The 21,027-nt window shown below is 37.0% G+C and overlaps 1 protein-coding gene across 1 annotated transcript in view; it reads right to left on the bottom strand.

Moving 5' to 3' along the window:
- The window catches only part of SYNE1 (spectrin repeat containing nuclear envelope protein 1), a 375,888-nt gene that overhangs the window by 294,681 nt on the left and 60,180 nt on the right, over positions 1–21,027 (bottom strand). Inside the window, exons 20-28 of the mRNA XM_048488624.1 lie at positions 19,657–19,865; positions 19,051–19,159; positions 15,823–15,987; positions 14,817–14,984; positions 13,861–14,037; positions 12,211–12,351; positions 10,335–10,495; positions 6,112–6,259; positions 568–795 (exon numbers count right to left, since the gene is read on the bottom strand). Of these exons, the coding sequence (XP_048344581.1) occupies positions 568–795; positions 6,112–6,259; positions 10,335–10,495; positions 12,211–12,351; positions 13,861–14,037; positions 14,817–14,984; positions 15,823–15,987; positions 19,051–19,159; positions 19,657–19,865 (1,506 nt within the window). The remainder of the gene's footprint in view (positions 1–567; positions 796–6,111; positions 6,260–10,334; positions 10,496–12,210; positions 12,352–13,860; positions 14,038–14,816; positions 14,985–15,822; positions 15,988–19,050; positions 19,160–19,656; positions 19,866–21,027) is intronic.

Here is a 21,027-nt window from a genome sequence, read left to right as displayed (position 1 = left end):
CTGTGTGAAGTCCTCCCACAAAATGGTGTTTTTACTGTCCTCACAGTGCTGATTTTGGCCTGTGTGGAATCCACCAGAGAAATGAGAATGGGACACATGTACGCCTAAAGATGCAGAGCTACGGTGGTTGAGGCGGAGGAGTCTGCCATCTGACAATGCTAGTTAACTGAGCATTTTGGATAATCAAGTGTTAGATTAAAGTGCTTTTACAGTGCTTGAGGATCTTAAGTCCCCTGAATTCAGTGAGACTTACAGTAGAATTCTGTGCAGAGTTGTTCCAGAGTTGAGTCACACTGTCTTTCCCACATACAAGCATATGTTGCAGCCGAGCTGTCACAAATTATTAAGATGGACATTTGAAAGACACAGTGACATTATTCCCATATTAGAGCTGCAGTTTTGCATTAATTTTAATATGTTATTCATGATAAATTGGAGCTCTTCAAACAAACAAAAATATATTTCATTAAAGTTGCTGTAGAAAACATGGTATTTTAATTGCTAACCGTTCTGGAGATAGTGAACTGTCACCTACTGAATAGCCTGGAAAGAATTTATAGAGTCTACCTTTGTGAGGTTTTCCTCATATTTTTGTTGCAGTGATGCTTTCCCTACAATTGTTTCTTCCAGATGCTGTGCATGATCTCTGAGTTCTTCCCAGTACCTTCTGATCTGTGTCAGCTTGGCTTTTATATGTGCTGATTCTCCACAGGTAAGATATTGAAAAAATGATTGAGTATCTTCTTCAAGACTTGGGATTTCATTTTTCTTGCCATCCATTTCCTTAATAATAACCTAAAATGTAAAGCAATTTGGATACAGCATCCATTAACAGTTTGCCTTCGAACCAGCCATTTTCCCAGAAGTTTCTATCATACACTTGCGTGGATTCTTTAGGGCTACTGCATACAGTACAGCCACAACATGGAAGTAAAAGTAGATGGAGTGTACCATTAGGAACTGAGGTTACATTACATTACAAGTAATTTTAAAAAATTGGAATTAATCAAAAGTTTAATGTGCTGTTCTTGCTTCTCAATACTATTGTGCTTGGAAAGGCACTAATTGCCATTATAGCAACCACAACATATGGTAAAGCAGGTAGAGATTATGTGAATTTATACCCACGCTAATCATCTCACATGTGGCAATTAGCTAGCTGTGTAGGTGGATTACTGAGATCTGAATTTGTTCGGTTGCTGTCTACCAGCTGTTATTGTGACAAATATGTGAACCCCCAGGCCAATGTAAAATCACTCCTCCTCAAACAGCCAAGTGAACATATTTACATAAGAGAAGCTCTGGGGATTGTGGACTACAATAATCTATATCTCATTCTCCAGAACTATGTAAATAGCCCATCCTTGTTTTAGAAGGAAAATAAAAGTTACATTATAGTTGTCTCAGATTTAAAAATAGGTATACATAGTATACACCTTTGCATTCAACAAATTTAGCAAGGTATTAATGAAAGGATGTGGCCTAAACATTCTTTCAATGAGCACTGCAATGAAAGAAACAAGAATCAGAATCAATGCCAGGCAAAGAAGGATGTATTTGTACTAGAGTTAAACTAGTGTTTATAGCCTCTTGCCAAACTACATCTCACACAATTCTTTGCGAGAGGTCATGAGATAAAAGAACCAATATAAAACAAAAGACAAAGGAAATAGTTTCATGAGAAATGTATGCATTAAATTGTCTTGCAGCACTATGTTTAAACTACAATTTATTATAGAACATTCTGAAAAAGAGAAATGTAATAAATCTCCACTATATTTTGGGAGACAGCTCTTTTTTATCATGGAACTGTGAAATACAAAATGGTTTATTTTTAAAATAATGTTTTCAGTTTTAGATTAAATTTAATTTTTAAAGAAATTTGTTTTTGGACTTATAGCAGAACAATATTTTATTATGTAAGCAATATATTTTATCTCCCCTCTGCATTATTTCTTCTTGCTTAGTTGTTATAAGCAAAATTGATATAATCTCATGGTGCACATATATAGAGACAACTGATGTTCTTCCTTTTGAAAAACAAAGTTAAAATATGTTTCCCAGTGCATATATATATAGCAGATAGAATTTATTATCATGGTCAATGACCAGAATAACTAAAAACTCACACACAAATAATTAATAATTCCAATCTACAATCATTTCTGATCCCATGGTTTTCCAAAACTAAAATACCAAATAAAATGTACATAATTTAGAAAAATAAAATAAAACTACCTCCCCATTGAAGCATAAATTGATTTCACTGCAGTGCAAAATTCTGCTATCTTCTCTGTGATTTGACTATATTTATTTGCTAGAAGATTAAGGTAAGATTTTTCAAAACTTCTGAGGAAGTTTTATTAAATGGGTTAGATAAATATGTTCATTTCATAAATGGAACTTTGTTTACAGCCTTTATTGATTTTAAATCAGCCTTAGACCTTATATTGTTGTTATATTAAATTTATATTCCGCCCTGCCCAACCATACCTAGAGATTCTTTGTGGGCTAAGCTAAAGAACATATCCATTGATAAATATTTGTTGATACAATGGCTTTGTTCTGATACTAGGTTGGAAGTGATTTGTAACTGAGCTGACCACGTGCCTAATCCCATATATACTTCTAGAGGGATATAACGGGGTTGTGTTTTAGACCTAAGGCTGTTTAATTTTTTATATAGATACCTTACATTAAAGCTGATCAAAAGTTGTGTTGTATTCTGTAATTACAAGCCTCAGTTTTAAGGCTTCTCTGAGATGTTATTAAAACAGGGGTCCCCAACCTTTTTAAGCCTGTGGGAATATTTGAAATTCTGACAAAGCATGATGCGCATAGCAACAAAATGGCTGTTGCAGACAGTGGAGTGGAGCCAATCACAAAAAGACTGCCACAGCAACACAGTGTAGATACTTGTAATGTGCTGGCAGCTGCTTCTAAAGCAACTTTTTAAAAAAGCTGCACAGCCAGTCCAATCTTCAATAATAAAATGGGCAAAGTCCCCACTCACTTCCTAAACACACTAGGAAGGCAGAAGAAAAGGTGTTGGCGGGTGCCATGGGGCCCATGAGCACTCTACTGGAGACTCCTGATTTAAGATATCTGGAAGCAAGGGTTTGGGTCCTTTCCCATGTATGAGTTCCACTGATTTTAAAGAGAAACCTGTGGTTGTTCGGCAGAATGTATACAGTATCCTCCTATTTTATGATCTGGTGTTTCTAACCAAGTACAAAATATCTCATGGAGACAGTTCCTTACTGTCATTAATATACAAAACAAGGAAAGAGTAGGTGTGTGGGAATATCAGCTTCAATTTCAGCTTGTGATGGTCTGCATTCTTGGAGGGTACACTATTTTCTGCATAGTGGTCCAGACTAGAAGTGTTTGCTTGTTTTGTTTTTTTCAGTACAGTGTAACACTTTCACAGAGGTGTAGATTCTATAAGCAAGATACTACCACTTAGCAGTAAGGGGACTGCAGCTTGTTTATTTTATTCTCATTCATTTAAAAATGTTTATATGACTGGCCTTCTAAACAACTCAGGGCACAAGGCTTAGGAAGCTTATATGCTTGGTCATCACTTGAGCAATATATGTATATAAAATCTAAACAAACATATAACCATTAGCCATCTTTTTTCTCTTTCAGCATTAATTTTTGAAAACATTATTAGTTTTCCTACATTGGAAGTTTCGGGAATTTAATCCTATTCAAAGCTACCTCACTCAAGCAATTTGAAATCAATGGGTAACTGTGTAGAATTGCATTATGAGGCTCATATTGGTATTTGTGTGTGTGTGTGTGTGTACATACATACATACATAATATACATACATACGTAACAGGTATTATATATACCAGTGGTGGCGAACCTATGGCACTCCAGATATTCATGGACTATGGTCCCCATCAGCCCCTGCCAGCATGGCCAATTGGCCATTCTGACAGGGGCTGATGAGAATTGTAGTCCATGAACATCTGGAGTGCCATAGGTTCGCCACCATGGATATATACAGACAGAGAAATGTTGCTGTACTTTGTACTCTGTTGATTTCTTGTAATTGGTAATTATAATCTGCAATGCTCTGCAATCCCCTATCAGACCACACATGGTACACAACCAACAACCTGAGCATGCATGCATACTCACCCTACCCCCACCCTCTAATAAGTAAATTGGAGAAAGCCAGGCACACAATCACAATTAACATTTTGTGTGATCGTGATATTTTCATTTGATGGAATTATTTTACATGAAATCTATTCCATCATTCTTAACAAATAAAAATATTTATGCCTAATAAAGGTTTTTTGGATTTTGGATTTGGAACAAATAAAAATACATGATATAAATTAATTAGGGGAAAGTGGAGCAGAGGAGACCCATGTATACTGTCTTGCAGTCCCTTGAGGGAGGACAGTTGCAACAGATTGACAAAACTGCTGCTGATTCACTGCTGATTCAAGGGCAATTTCAGGGAGTATTTTACCCCACTGCAATTAAGACATGAATGACCTGATCAATTTAATACTTCGCGTATAAAATTTATAGTACATCCCGCCTCTCTCCCCCATTTTCAGGAGATGACCTGATCTACATAGATCAGGAAAGGCAGATCTCAGAAGCTAATTGGGGTTGGCTCTGGTTAGTATTGGGATGGAAGACTACCAAAGAATCTCAGGTTTGTTAGGTACAGGAAGGCAATGGCAAACCACATCTGAGTGTATTTTACCTTGAAAACTCTATGGGGTCACCCTTAGTTTGCTGTGACTTGATGGCAAAAGAAAAGAAAAGAAACCCATAACCCTCAGGATATTCAAATTAATGTTATAATTAATGTTATATGATTTTCAGAAATTCTATTAAAAGTACAACCCTCTCTCTTACAAGACAAGGGATCTTCTGAAGTATCTTTTAATTGCTCTGCATCTTTAAAATACAATTTAACAACAGTACATCAAGAAGCTTTTGTCTTGTTTGATATCTTGTGCAATTTATGAAGACTTAAGGCCAAATGATTTTAAGGGACTTTAAAGGCACTTACTGAGCCCAGTACTGCTGGCTTGAACTTGAATGAAAGTATGCTTAAAGCAAAAGTAAGGCATTTTTACCTATGATCATGTGTGCCCTAATCTAGCAGAAGTGGTGTACCTTTCTGGATCAAATCTCATGTATGTCACGGTAACTGCAAAGGAGGAAAAAAACCCTCCATATTCACCTTCCAAAAGTACAGATGCAGTAATGTTGGATGCTTCGCTGTATGCCGGACTGTTATTTTGACATCACTAATCAGGTGTCTGGGTTTGGTTGGGTATAATAAGCTCTTTTACCTGAACAGATTATCAGTGTTGAGAGATCTAGCAGTACAAGCCATCTGCTTGGTGGAGGAGCTCCTGGAACATAATGAATGTACAACTTTCTGTCTTACACGAGCCCCTTGAGACTGAGGCCAAAGCCTTTGAAAATATGTGTATTTGTTTGTAACAAAATGAGGAGGAAATAAACAATAATATTGGGGAACAATAATTCTTTTCATGCAAGAAACTCTTGTGTTGTCAAGGTTTATTATTGAACCAGGAAAAATGGAATCTACTGTGCGAAATAAATTCAGAACATGTAACAAAGGGCTAGGAATATAGAAGCTACCAAGCATAGTAGTTTCTTTATTATTTCAGCATTATTGAGAAATAAAATACACAAATCATATGTAAGTTATCTACCATACTGAAATAAAATACTACTAGCTGTCATACATGTTACAATATAAAACATTCCACACTCTGTGAAAACATACCACAAGGATATTTTGCAGGCCAGGAATTTTAATTGAAAAGATATTTATCCACTAAAACTTATATATGTTCACATTGCACATCATGGATGCATAAGTAAATACTGCACACTAAAAACAGGGAAGGAACTCAACAAATACATTTTATCTCAACTCCTGCAAAATATTCCATCTGGGTATCTTCGCCACAAAGTGTGACATTTTTGTACATTGTTGTAGATTGAAACATGAGTTAAATGCACATTCCTTTCCTCTATGGCTTTCTAATGGAGAAAAGAAGGCTGTTTTAATGCTAAATATAATGTGAACCAATCACCTTAATTTGGTTGATTTGTATATCCAAGGAAGACGATGTTTCCAAGGTATCCAGCGCTTTTTCTGTTTCAGTGATCCAGATGGACAAAGCTTCAAATTTTTTGCCAAAATGATCCCACTTGTTTTTCACCATTTCCATGGTTTTAATACTAAAATCAACCATATTTAGTAGAAAAAATAAACAGTCTGTTACTGTGTAACTGTGTCCATCTTTATATAAATAATTTAATGAAAATGCTCCTACAATTACCTGTAAATACCCGTAAATTTACCAGAATTTTGCTTTAGCATTTTATAGCATTCTTATATTGCCCCAGCACTATTGAAGCTTACTAGCTAATGAAGTTACCAGTGTTGTTACATCATTTACCAAAGGGACAATGCTGGCCCAAAAAGTAGGCTGATCACAAATATGGTATCGGGACTCTTCCCTAACTGGAGCAAGATGAGAAGAAGCCAGACTGCAGCAGCTTGTACCCAACTGAGGCTATACAACAGCATATTCTTAATTACTTAATTTTAATTCCAAATAATGCCAGTCATTTTAAATTTAGCATTGCAGATATAGTACTGGGCCACTAAATTCTACTCAAGCTTTGTCAATAAATTCAGTGACTTGCTCTCCATATATTTGTGATGGTTGACTACTGAAATCAAAACAAAATATAGAAGAACCATCAAGAGGTACATTATAACTCTGTTAGTACTGTAGGTACACCCAATCTTATTTCTTTCAGATGAAAGAAAGAGCTGTGTGCTGAAGTTCTGGGGAAAATAATTAAAGCTGACCGAGTCTATTCCCTGTAATTCATGCAAGGGCTTCACAAATTCCATTTATGTACTGAATTGCAGCACCCACAGTGCTACCTTAGGTACAGACCTCTTGCAACTAGCACAGCTAGTTGTTTCTTTCATGTCATTACCAATCCATATTACTTTCTTTTACAGCCTCCAGGGTATAGATTAGGTCAGCTTTAATTATTGTACCTAAGTCAATACTTCCCCAAACCTTCATGCATTTGCTTCACCTTACTTTGTCATTGCCATTTTTTTCGATTCCTTCCCACTATGGATGTGACATAATTTATTATGAACACTGTATTATTGTCCTCATGCCGCAATTATGTTGGAAGAGGATGCAACGTTGTACAGCAAACAGTGCACTGAATGTGGCATAACATCCATTGATATAACTAGCATCTTATGTCTGAACTCAAAGTCAGCTTCATCCAGTTCCAAGCAGCATATCAGTTTTTCTTGTGCGAATGCTAATGCTGCAAAGAATGCATGTGCAATATGAACCATACAACTATATGCGCAAACCATTTATCTGTGTCTCTGGCCCTTTCTGCACGGGCCATTAACAGTGCCCTGGGGACGGCAAAAACGCCGTCCCCAGGGAGCTATTCGCATAGGGGGTGCAGCTGCTGCGCAGCTGCGCTGCCCCCGCGCGAAACCGCGGTTTTCCGACCTTGCTTCCCCAGCGAGGTTTATGGAAAATGGCAGCTCGAAGGCGCCCTCCCTCCCCCCTTTCAACTGTTGATTGCAAATTAGCTGGGCGGCCGGGTCAATTAGGGCGCGATTGTCGAGGCCGCTGGGGACACAGCCCCTGCCCTGCCCTCGGCGACGCTAAATGCTGGTTTGCGCAGGGCAGGGTAGCGTCTCGACCTGGCTTCTTAGGCAACGCGCCGGACGGCCGCAGCAATTGTAGGTCGACCGGGTGACGGCGCTCCGCGATGCCGTCTTCCCGGTTGTTTCTGGGACCGTTCGTGCGAACAGTCCCAGGGGGGTTGGGTCGGCGTCATGTACGCCGACCCAACCCCAATCGTGGCCATGCAGAAACGGCCTAAGTATGTTTCAAATAAATTTTAACAGTTGCTAAAATATGCATATTTGCTTAAACAGTTGCTTAAATATGAATACATATTTTGCAACTAATCATGATTGTCTGTAGCTTGTTAACAGGTAGATTACTCTACAAATTAAATTATATTAAACTCTATTCAAAATATACACTGAAACAGGAACAAGGCTATTTAAGCTATTTTTAATTCATTTAAAAAAGTAACTGGAATAAGACACTGGATAATTAAAAGAACTTTTCTACATCTGGTAAAAAAGATGACTGTTAAATAATGTATACAATGAAAATCATAGTCATCCAACAAAAACTATAATATATCCTATTATATTATCAGAGTCCATAAAGAATAAAGCCACCAACAAGAGAAAAATGTATTACTTTTTTTAGGATTAATATTAAGCACAAAATGGTTATATCAAAACATAACTTTTCTCCCAAACTGTTAAAATTCAATCACATGTGTGGTAAACAACATTACAAAAGGTTAGGCATCTTCTCACGGGGAAAAAAATGCATATAATTAAAATCCAAGCAATTACCAAGGCAATCCTTATTCCGTAGTATGTCTTCAATCTCTTTGTGAAGTTTGTTATAAAAAAAACTATGATCCAGAAAACTGCAGTGAGACTCAGGAGAACCTGGCTTAACTTTCTGCACATGAAATTAGTTACTTGCCTTGAGCAAATTTTACCCTCAGGTTCTTGTGGGAATATTAATGACACACCTGATAAAAAGTGTTGAAAAGATACTTTCATTAAAGTACTTTATACACTATAGTTCATATTCCACAGTTAAGTTTGGTCTGCATGTGATAGTATTAATGCATGACTCTGGAAGGTGTCTTATGGCCCAGAAGCAGGCATTACTCTTGTGGATTTTTCCAGGTGTTGCTATGCTTTAAGTGCAATATGATTGGGTCCAAGAAGCAACAGATGTATCCATCAAAATTCTAGACTGTAGAAGACATTCTCTACATGAATATAACTGGAAATAACATACAGTGGAGATTAAAAAGCTAGAATCAAGTCCAGTAGCACCTCAGAGACCAACAAGATTTGGGGGGCATAGGTTTTGGGGACTAGAACCACCCTTTGTAAGATATGTGTTGGAATGGAGATTTCTGAGTCCTTATATCTCAATCAGAAGGTGGGAGAGATATTGCAAAGAATAAACAGTGGATGTAGAGTTATAATCTGCATCGTAATCAGCTGGATTAGAGACGAGGAAAAATGATTGGATGCAGAAAATTAGAATGAGACATCAGATAAGATCCTATGTCCCTATTCGGAACAGGCTTTGTTAACTATTACTTATTCCAATAAAGCAGCATCAAATTAGATAATGTCTGAGGATCTTTGTTAACAATAATAAATATAACTTGTGACACAACGGTACCAACTCAGGGCTTCTGAAAATGTTATTAATTTGTTCAGAATCCGCCGACTGAAATCTGTTGAAACTAATATCTAACTTCATATTATTCCTAAAACCTATTAAATACTCGTATATGATTGCTTGCCAAGAACAGTATGACTACAATGTAGGACCTCACATGGATGATTTTATTCATGGATTATTCTTACGGAAATCACAACCCTCAAACTTCCAAAATTTGAACTACTGTCCCAGATCCAGTAACATCACTTAATGGATATAATTTTTATCAAAGCTCATCTTTCAAAAGAAATTTTCTGAGGGAAAAAAATCAGTTCTAATCTGCAAAATGTGAGAAATGTTTTGCCCAAGATTTGTACACCTTTCCATACATTGTAATAAACTATTTTAAATAGCAGGAACAAATAATCCGAACTGATATAATTCCATTGAGAGAAGGCACATTTTGATCTTTTGTCAAGAAAAATACTTCATAGGGTAGTCTGAGATAGTTTTCTAAAGGCTCTAGGCACTTGGGGACATGGCAGTATTAAATTATCTGAGCCTGAGTGGGATCATGTACTGTGTATTAGTAAGGCCTTAGTTATCTGTCCAGTTAATAGTGCTTAGCTGCGTTGAAGTTAATGGGCTTAAATACACATAATTGGATTCAGATTGCTGCCTAACATGGCAATAATGAAGACACTTATTTGGAAGTAAGCCCCACTTAAAGAAATGAGAATTTACTTCCCAGTATAAAGACAGTGGGGTTGTCACCATTTTCTAGATTTGTGGGCTATAAATGTTGGATTCCCATCACTACCATAGCCAAATCCACCATCTGTATAATATGGTAACTTCTGGTTCATGAATTAATTTTTCATCACAAACTAGAGTTTACAAAGTTTTTGACTAAACGATGCATTTTGATAGGTCAACAAAAGGTGTCATCAGGGAGGAAATACTATGACTTTTAAAGAACATACTCTTCTTCAAGGGTAGCTTCCACTTTTTTAACTTGCTCCTGGATAGACTTGGCCTGTTGCTGAAGGATTTGCTTGCTCTTTGCACCAAGCTGTATGGCAAACGACTTCTTGACAAGGTTCTCAGCTTCCGTCGCCATAGCTACTGTCTGTTTAGAAAGCTCCTGTAAAAGTGTGGAGTTATGAAAAGATATGCTTGATCAAAGTTCCCAGAAATATTTAATTATGAGTAAAAATTATATTTACTTGATAAAAATGTAAAAATAAATCTCAAAAAGTGTTATAAAATTAATGCTTCAAGTATCTCTAAATAATTTTCTGCCACACATTTCAAGGCACTGGTGGATTCTGCACAGCAGAAATATAACGTCTTGAGGATGTTATAAAGAGGGTTTTGGGGAAGAACTTCTCATCCTGTTTTTTTCTCCCAACCCGTGTTTTTCAAAAATCACCAAACTAGCGATCTTTTTTTCAAAAATCTGGTTTGCACAGGCAGAAGACACTTTATTTTTCCCACCCATTGGCCAATTGCCCCCTCCCTTCCACCCTTTTACTTTGCTTTCTACCACCGTCCATCATTTCAGGATGATTCTGCCTACCCACATTTTGTTCAGTTCACCTAGAATGTTGTAGGCTGATTCTCTGACCGCCTGCCATTTTACAAAGTTCCCCAAGCAGGTTTTCTCCCCATGGCAGCAATTATGCTGTTTCACACATAAATTGATAGTAATACATCCATTATTGCCTGGCCATTGCATGAAAGTTCCTTTTAAAAAAAATTTTGAATGATGAAAATGCAAAGCTGCACAAATGCACTCAACTGTAATCCAGACTGAGAGTTTGTTAGGTGAACAGCCCAGATTTTTGGATTCATAATCATCACGTTTTATTAATGACTATGATGAACTTAAAGAAGGCCAGGTGGTGGGGATCGGGCGGTATAGAAATTGAATAAATAATAATAAAATAATAATAATAATTTTGTAACAGTGATTTTCTATACTGGAGAAACAGGAAGGCAAGGACTTTGAAACACATGACTCAATCCTGCTGTGACAACCAATGAAAGCAAAGGAGGCAGGGAACACTGGACATATCCTATTAGATTGTGGGCGAAAAGGAACAGTCAATCAGAATGCGGAAAAATTGGCTTGCCTACAAGGATTCATTTTTGCATGCCTTCAAAGCTATGCATGCATTGTAGGAAAAAAAACCTTTAATGTATTTTCGTGTGAAGGGGCCAAAACAACCCAAATTGTTTTCATGAGCTCGAATCGCTTCCTGAATGGGTAAAAGGCACATGTGTGAACATAAAAATGCAAAATGGGTTCACTTATGATGATTGCAACTCATTATAAATATGTTGTGCAGAATTCACCTACAATTATATCACATTGATGGGCATAAATATTTAAGACATGATTTAGTCCTTTTATGAGTGCAGCTTCCACATATGGAAGATACCCATAGCTGTAGTGTATACCCAGTGGTGAGATTCAGCAAGTTTGCACCACTTCGGCAGATCCAGTTGTTAAAATGGTGATTGTAAACAACCAGTTGTTAAATTATTTCAATCCCACCACCAGAACCGGACCTGATGCATTTCCTGCATATATATCAATAGGGAAGAGAGGAAAACAGAACTCCATTGAACAGATTGTTGAATCCTCCATGTTTGAATGTCAAGATTCTAGGATCCTGTTTTGTATATTATATTTATTTATGTTGAAAATTAATACACTATTTCTTTTCCCAAGGGAAAAATAATGAAAATATAAAACACATTAAAGTATCTGTTAAAAACACAAAAACAGAACATCAAAGGAACTATAGTTCCAACACATTGCAGAGTAGTTCCAGTACTGTATAACAGACATACTTTTGTTTTTTCCAGTTCTGATGACAAACTTTCTAAACTGCTAAAGTTTAAGATGCGTTCTAGTGCAGAGCTTGCTTGACTAAGATACTTTACAACACTTTCTTTGTCCCTTTCAAACTGTTCCCATGTGCTTACAGTGATCTATAAGAAAGAAAGAAAAGATATGTTAAAGACAATTAGCATGGCTTATAATTACTAAAAAGTATTGATTGCAGACCAAAATCAACAAAACAGTGTCTGGTATGGATGTTGCTGGACAGCTGCTTTTGGGAGATCACGTTCGGACATGTGAAAATATACAAAGAATAATAGGAATTAATGAAGTTTTTTTTTGTAGATACCCCCACAGACTGAAGCCTCCTGGGTGCCTGCTGGGTGCCCCTTGGCCTGGCCCCACAAGAGGAAGAGGCTGAAGACCAGGAGCCGGCCTGTAGGAGCCGGCCAGTGGGGGGGGGGCAGTTTGGATGGGCACCGCAGCGACAGGCCAGCTTCTGAGCTCCTGGGCTGGCCTGTGGCCAAGCTCCACCCCCAGACTTCCTTGCAAGCTGACTGCTGCACCCCCAGGCTTTCCTGCCGCCTGGCTGCAGGGAGGCCAGAGGGGGCTTGGCAGCAGGCCAGCCCAGGAGCCCAGGAGCTGGCCTGCTGCTGCGGCGCCCATCTGAGCTGCCATCAAGCCCCCCCTCCCCGCTGGCTCCTGTAAGTGAGGTGCAGGGGGCGCAGGGAGCTGGGGGGGGAGCGTGTCATGTCCCCAGGTGCCATTTAGGCCCAGTACACTACTCCTGGTAGATGCTACCAAGCCTGGCCCTGATGAATTCTCTCCCAAAGGCCAATTGTTCCCGTGACCATTACTGATAGAAACCAAAGTTTGAATGATGGCAATAGTGTCATGTTTGCCTAACAATGGCAGCTTAAGGCATTTGTTTCTTAATGCTACAGGTGCTGCTTTTATCATTTTGCGGGTTTTAACTCCCTTTCCCAGGTATTTTTTAAAAAAGATTTTAGATTTTTCTCTAAATCTGGATCTTTTCTTAGGTTTTTAGGAAGTTCTGTCTTGTCTGTCTATGGTCCCAATCTTTGGATTTAAGTATCCATAGATAAGGCTATATTGAAAATCATATATATTGATGATAATATGACACAATATGCCACAAGAAATTAAGCTTACACTCTGTGCCCTCTTGATTCCCCCAAACTGAATGCAGCACAGATGATTCTCAGTCTCTGCTTTTCCATACTTTAATACAAGCCAACATATTGCCTTCCTGTTCATATTCTCCACTAGATGATTGGGAGTTGTTTCATCACACTATCTCTCCATAATGCTACACTAAGTGTTTGGATAATAGAAACATGGGGTCACGTCAATTATGTGGTTTCTTCCCATGTGATCAGTGAATAGGAAGGAATTATGCAACTGCCCTCATCCACGTAGTTCTTGTATTAAAAATTACTTCATGAGTGCTAGAATTCACCATAGAGAAAATATTACCACGAGTAGACAGGAATAGGGTGTTGACTAAAAACATCCATCTGGGAAGAGTAATTAGAATTTATTAACTACATATCAGGGATAAGTCAAATGTATAACTTATTTTACACACAAGAGATCTAAGGTTTCCCCCTTTTCTATACCTATTTAAGAACACTAACCTGAAGTTGATCACCACGTTTATCCATAGACTGCTGCATGTTTTGTAACGTGCTCTCTAACTTCAATAAATCTTCTTGTACATTGGGAGACAGGTCACCTTCAATCTGGAGCTGCTTACTTCGGGCAATTTGCTGCTGTACATCTTGCTTTTTTGCCTGGAGGCTCTTCGTCTTATGCTAGAAATAAATATTAAAAAGTATTGAAGTAGATGTAAATATTGTTTAACTCACTAAGGAAATAAGCACATCAGTAAATAATGACAAAAGTATTTGTAAAACGCAAGCACTTTAAAGACTGTCTGAATACTTTCCCATAGGCCAGCCTCTCTTTATGTTCCAACAGGAGCACACTTATTTGCAACACTCTGCAACAACAATTAAAGAAGTCTCAGTCATACTGGCAGAATAAGCATCACACGTTTTCAGTGTACAGTGTATGAAACAGCATTTGAAAACACATTGCTGCTTTCAGGACTGGAATTATCTCCCCCCCCCCATTTCAAAAGGGAGAGTAAGATGACCTCGTACTGCTTTGGTGTACAAATTTCAATCCAAATCAATCAATCAATCAATCAATCAATCAATCAATCAATCAATCAATCAATCAATCAATCAATCAATCAATCAATCACAAATAGCATACAAAATTACTGTGTTAAGTATAATTTCAGAAAATCAAACATCTTGCAGGATTGACATAAGAGAATGCTACTGTGTCGTAGCACTACCTAACATGAATCTCAAAGTTAACATAAACAGCATTTGCAGTTAGGTGAACAAATGCTGCAGAATTACTCTAAAATAATTGTTGATACACTTCATTCATCATTCCTGCAGGAAAAACTCATCATTCCCGCAGGAAAAACTATCAGCACCATCAACAAAAGATATACAAATATAAAGCTGCCTACTACCAAAAAAACAAGATGAAAGTTATGTGTAGACAAATGTCCTACCAAATGATGTCGAAGAAGTTGCTGAGCTTGTTGCAAACTTTCTGTATTTAAGATTTTCTCAACCTCTTCCTGAACTTCTTTCGAGTTTGTGATTAGTTCTTCCAAGTTGTCTTTCACTTCTTCTGTGTACTGTACACAATCACTGACAGCAGCCAATGTTTTCTCAATCTAAGTTTAGGCAAAATGTTAGAACTCTCTGAAATTGCTCAGTTCCAAGTAATCAATGCACTTAAAAATGTATATAAATCCCTGCATGAACGACATTAACCTAAATCCATTATTTCTTCTTTTATCTTTAATCATTTAGTTTTGTTAGTGTTAGCCCTAAGATGATCTCTCTCTCTACTGAGCTGCTCTATCTTTGTGTCTTTTTTACCATCTCAGAATAATCCTCTATTCTAACTAGGAATTACTGGGTTTCCCCCATTTTGTTTTTTGATTTTGACTTCCAGTTTAATGATGACCTTTTAAAATAAATTTCAGAATTAGGGTATGTGATAACTGAGATAACTGAGCCCTTCGGGGAAGGGCGGTATAGAAGTTTAATAAAATAAATAAATAAATAAATAAATGGAATATTTATTTTATCACATGCACAATTGTAAAAGATTGTATATATACAGGCTCTCTGTTTCTCTCTTTGTCTTTTCAAACTGGACTGGATGCATAATAACTGATGTATAGAATAGCTTTACTCCACTCCTCCCTTTTTGGATTGCACAGTAAATGCAATATAGAAAAGAAGTGACTCACACTAATGTGGGGAGCCATACTTTCTTCTAATAAGCAAAATGGTTGTATGCACTCAGACGAAAAACTAGGAAACTTTATGAACTTTTTCTCTCTTTTTGTTAATGAAAAACCCCATGTTGAACAAATAACTGCTGAGAAGGAATAATAAGTTAGTATCTAGTTATAGAAAGAATGGAAATAATGTACATTATTTGGGCTGCTCTGTGTGAAACAATAATGATAAAGGATCTATCGGAATGTTCTTATATGATACCTCAGTCAACAAGGTTAAAAGCCTCTTGAAATTACTAGAAAGTTTAGAAAGTTCATCCCCTTGCTTTTTAACTTCATCCTCAGAAGAAATCTCAGACAGAGTTGAAAGCCTTGATTTTAACCAAGTGATAATTTCACCTTGCTTGAAAGCTTCTTGCCTGATTTCCTGAAACACAATCAATATAAAGATTAGAAATGCAAGACAAACTATTTTGGACAGCAGTAGTGAACTAACCAGTACAGATGATGAGTCACTACAGGATATTTAATGGAGTTACAGAAGTCCTACATAGAAAGCATTTTCATATCCATCTGTAGATTATAACAGATGATAAAAAATCACAAATGGCTACAGTTTTTCAGCGTACTCCAAGCAGTGTACTCCAAGCAGACTCATTGAGAAATACACAGAGCTATGCAATTTCACTCTAACAGAGCTATGCAATTTCACTAAACTAATCATCTTCTCTATGGGAATTTGGTAACACTTTGAGTGTTACCAAATTCTTTCATCTGTTTCTGTCTTCCTATCTATAACCAGTTGGTTGTATCAATCTATAGCACAGACATTTTGAGAACAGAACAAAATAAAAGTTGTGAAAAACTATGTATATTTAAAATCAAATATAAATGTCAGACTCTGCTTGACAACCTTCTTTACAAATTGCAATAAAAAAACTGAATACATTGAAAAATTAAATAAAAGGGTGGGGGGAGATTTCAACCCAGAACAGACCAGATAACCAAAAAGGTTGAAAGAAAACCTTATACATGGAATTATCACTGTCAGCTAAAAAAGCTAAAATTGTATTCCAAAAAAGGTTCAGTCAATTTACAAATATTAAAAAACTCTGCATCAAAATACACCAGACATTGTGTACATACATAGGTACATATATTGCTATTTTAAAAGCAAAATGTAATTTTTTTACATCTGGTAGATGTGAATAATTTTAATATTTTTGTAAATAACCTGAAAGATTTTTTTTTAAATACAATATTTAATCTAAATGTTTATCTTCTTTAGGATGCTCAGTGCTTTTGTCAGGTGTGCTGTCATTTAAACAAAAACACTATATGATGTATTATACAGATATAAACCTCTAAGGAAAGACTCACAGCTGAAATCCATTTGGTTTGCTTTACATACCTTTTACTATTTATCATTATACCTGGTTATAGCAAAAATGCTTGTAGGTGTGTGACATCCCCATGTATACAAGTGCATTTTTACTAAAAGATTTTTACACTAATGGAAGGTAACTATATACCGTGTTTCCCTGAAAATAAGACAGTGTGTTATATTAATTTTTGCTCCCAAAGATGCGTTATGTCTTATTTTCAGGGGATGTCTTATTTTTCCGCTCCACAGCTGCATGCTCTGGTGTTCTGTTTGACGGGCATGCTTCCAAACAAAAACTTTGCTACGTCTTACTTTCGGGGGATGTTTTATATTTAGCACTTCACAAAACCTTATATATGTCTTATTTTCAGGGGATGTCTTATTTTTGGGAAAACAGGGTAGGTAACCAATGACTGATGTATTTTGATGCAGTTTTAAATATTTATAATTTGATTAAAGTTTTTGGAATTTTAAACTGACTGTTATAATTCCATATACAAGGGGTTTTTTTTAATTTAAAAATGATATATACTCCAGCCTCTGATTTCTGAAACAATGCCTGCTGGTGTTGTGCTCCCCCATGCCGCTGTTGGCATTACTAATAGAAGACTTGCCAATTATCAATAGCACTGAAGCATTTGCTCCAAATCCAATGGCATGTCTTACTGCAGCTTTGTTGATGTGTCATCTTCCATTTATTATATTTGGTTTCCTATTTGATCCACTTTTGACTGCAGAAGCACTCAAGGACACAGGTCTTTTGTGGTGGGAGAAATCAGTCTCTTAAACTGATGATGATAAGAAATATGGAAAATTTTGATAATCCCTTACAAATGGGTTGCATCAATGGTGCCTCTTCATTCAGAGAAAGCCACCTTCCATGAACAGGAAAAAACCACCATGAATGGAAGATAGCACTGGATCCAACCCATTGTCCAGCCCAGCTGAATAAATAGTATTATTCTACATAGAATATTCTGAATTATTATTCTACATTATTATCATTATTATTCTACAAAGAATATTCTGCATACATATAGTTTAAGAAAGTAATTATGGAGGGGAAAGTGACAAATTAATTTTCCTGATTCATATGAACAGCCCTGTTTTTTAACCATGAATCCATTTAATTACAATCATTATTCAAGATTCTTGTCTCATCTACCTTTTGAAGGGTGAAATAGGCTGTCAAAGTGTATCCCAAACCACCCTTTAAACTGTGTCTGTAAAGATTTTTATCAGAGTGCATATATTTTATAAGCATACTACAGACTGTCCACTGTGACATCTTGCCAATATTGTCCCATAAACCACGCCTATTAATCAAAGTGACTCCAATTACTTTTCTCTGTGTAGCATACTTAGCTATCTGTCACTTGTTTTCACATGTTTCTGCTGTATTAAACTATATGACATAGAGTATCCCCCTCTACAGAGGGCCACTTCCAGCCAGTAGCCATTCTTCTTGGTTTTGTCTATCCAGGAAGTGTCAATTCTGTTATATTTTGCTGTATATATGTAAAATGTTGATTATATTTTTGTAGGTTACTTGCCATATTCGAACATATGAATGGTTGTCTTCACTATCCATTTTTGCTATTGCAGCTAAATTTGGTAGTATTACAAGTAAAACATCCCAATCTTAGCTAATGGTGGCATTGTCTAGGCAGCCCAACGTTCAGCCTGAAGCAGCCAGGGGCAGCACCTCACCACCTCCAAAGGACTTTCCAGCAGTGCAGGGAAGCAGAAAAAATTACCACTGGAAAGACCTTCATAGGGTTGAGTGGACCTTCTGATGGCACAAGTCCAAGCCCCAGGCCACGGCACACCTACCAGCAAAGTCAGCATGGAGGCTGGCTAACATCAGCTCTACCCCCAAGAATGGCTCTGGCATGCACCAACAGGGCCGGCGGCAGCACAGCAACCTTGACATGGCACACAGTGCTGCATCTGGGCATCCAAGAGGGTTGCAGAGCATGCACACATGCTAGTGTATTTTCCTCTCCGTCAGAGTAGATGTTCCAGAGAGGGCAAATGAACTGCTGCAGGCCCACTCCAGCCCCACAGGTTGATATGCTCCCTTGCCAGATTGGACCATAAGTATACCTCTGTTGATGTTTTAAGGTGCTTATATTTAGCAGAATCAGTGGCACTGTGCTTAATCTCCTTAAGTTGGGCCTCTCTTGACAAAATCCAACTTTCTAATTCAGAAAGCCTGAAATATAATCAAATAAAATACATAGGTTACTGAATAGGAAGTTACCTACATAAATGTTAACAGAATGAAAGGAAATTGATTTCTGAAATGATTATACAAAATGCCAGTTTTTGATTGACTGAGGGAATTATTTTTACAACTTGAAAAAATGGCTGAACAAGTAACATGGATAAATATAATTCAGAAATATATTGATTAGCTAAATTTTCCTAATCCAGTTAATTTCCTAATTTTCCTATTCCAGATAATTAATCCCAAAAATTCCAATATATATACACAAACACAAATATATATAAAGAGTATGTGTGTGTGTGTGTATACATATATATATATACATATGTATGTATGAATGTATTTTAAAGAACTCCTCTGCTTTAGATAACTCAATTTTACATGTAAAGCTGCATATTTATTGGGACACATGCCTATGGGGTTTGCTATTGTTATATTAATTGTTGCCTTTCACACTTTTAACATATTTACACAAACTGTACCTGTTTTTGTAGTCTTTCCATTTATCTGGGTGTTCAATTAGATTCATGTAGGTGTTAGCAACCTGGGATTTAAGTTCACCAAGGGACTCATTGCAGCTTTCCAAGGCTGCCTTATGGGGATCCCATTCTGGCAGTTTCAAGCATAACTCTTCAATCAGATGTAGTCTTTTCTCACATAGTTGTAAGGGTCCTTTATCACCAAAGGACAACTGAGGGCACAAAAGAGAAAATGAATACAAATTCAATTGATGTTATCATGTAAAAACGAATATGCCCTCCATTATGAATATAAACATCTTTATGCAAAATGATATTAATGCAAATAAACGTTTGAAAACCAAAGTTCAGGTCATGCCAATGGTTGCTTAAAGAAAAAAAAATGAAGTCAGTGATTCTAAATACACTACTGGTAAATTCTGGTGCAAGTATAATGTTGTTCCAGTGGCAACTCTGATGTAATTGAGAAAAGCTGTCCTAGATAATTGGACACCTTTATTACCTTTTCCTTCACTGAATAAATGGTTTAGCTTAACAGAGGATTTTTTTTGTATGTGTGTTTATGATTGTAGCAGTAGGACTGGTGGTGTTTTCATATTTGTAATTTGCTTTGCTGCTTGTAATTGAGAAAGGCCCCATAGACTGAAAATACAAATGCCTAACCCCAGCTTCCTGCCATGTTCCACAACACAGCACAGTGTAGGATACCAAGCAATCTTGCAGCCAATCACAGCTCTCTCAAGTACTACATAAATCCAAGCCAGGAAACCCCTAGTGTCCATAAGGTGTATGTTATAGAACTATCTTACTCTGGCTTCATTTCAGCACATTTGAATGCAAACAAGGAAATTCCTTGATGGAAACTGTAGCAAAAGCGAAGTTTATATGAATATGTAAGATGGAGAATAAACACTTTTGGTATACATATTTAACAGTAGGACCTTTACACTTCAATATACAACAGTAGGACCTTTGCCTAGGAGCTTTACACGTCAACATACAAAAGCCAAACTGAAGCTTCCACTCGTTCAAATGGAGCATGAATAGTGAACCCCACAGAAGTAGGCAGGGAGGAAGAATCACCTCTCAACCTGTGACTGCTGCAAATGTTTCCTCATTCCTACCCCCCAAACACATATGTATTCTATACTATCTCAACCCTCCATCAATAGTTACTACCAGGAGGTGTGGAGAGAGGGGGTCTTCCCTTGCATGTCATCAGACTGGTATAACCTAGAAGTGGGGAATACAGCAAGAACAAACACATTCCTTTGTGACCACAAGTCACTCCACTAGAATGCACATTGCCTTTGTTTCTGTGAATTCAAAATAATGATTTTTACTTATAGCATGACTATTGCTCCTGCAAAGCTA

This window comes from Sphaerodactylus townsendi, linkage group LG01 (assembly GCF_021028975.2).
Source record: "Sphaerodactylus townsendi isolate TG3544 linkage group LG01, MPM_Stown_v2.3, whole genome shotgun sequence".
NCBI classification, from domain to species: Eukaryota; Metazoa; Chordata; class Lepidosauria; order Squamata; family Sphaerodactylidae; genus Sphaerodactylus; species Sphaerodactylus townsendi.
Note: the sequence above shows the minus strand (reverse complement) of the source record. Positions and strands in the feature narration are given on the sequence as shown.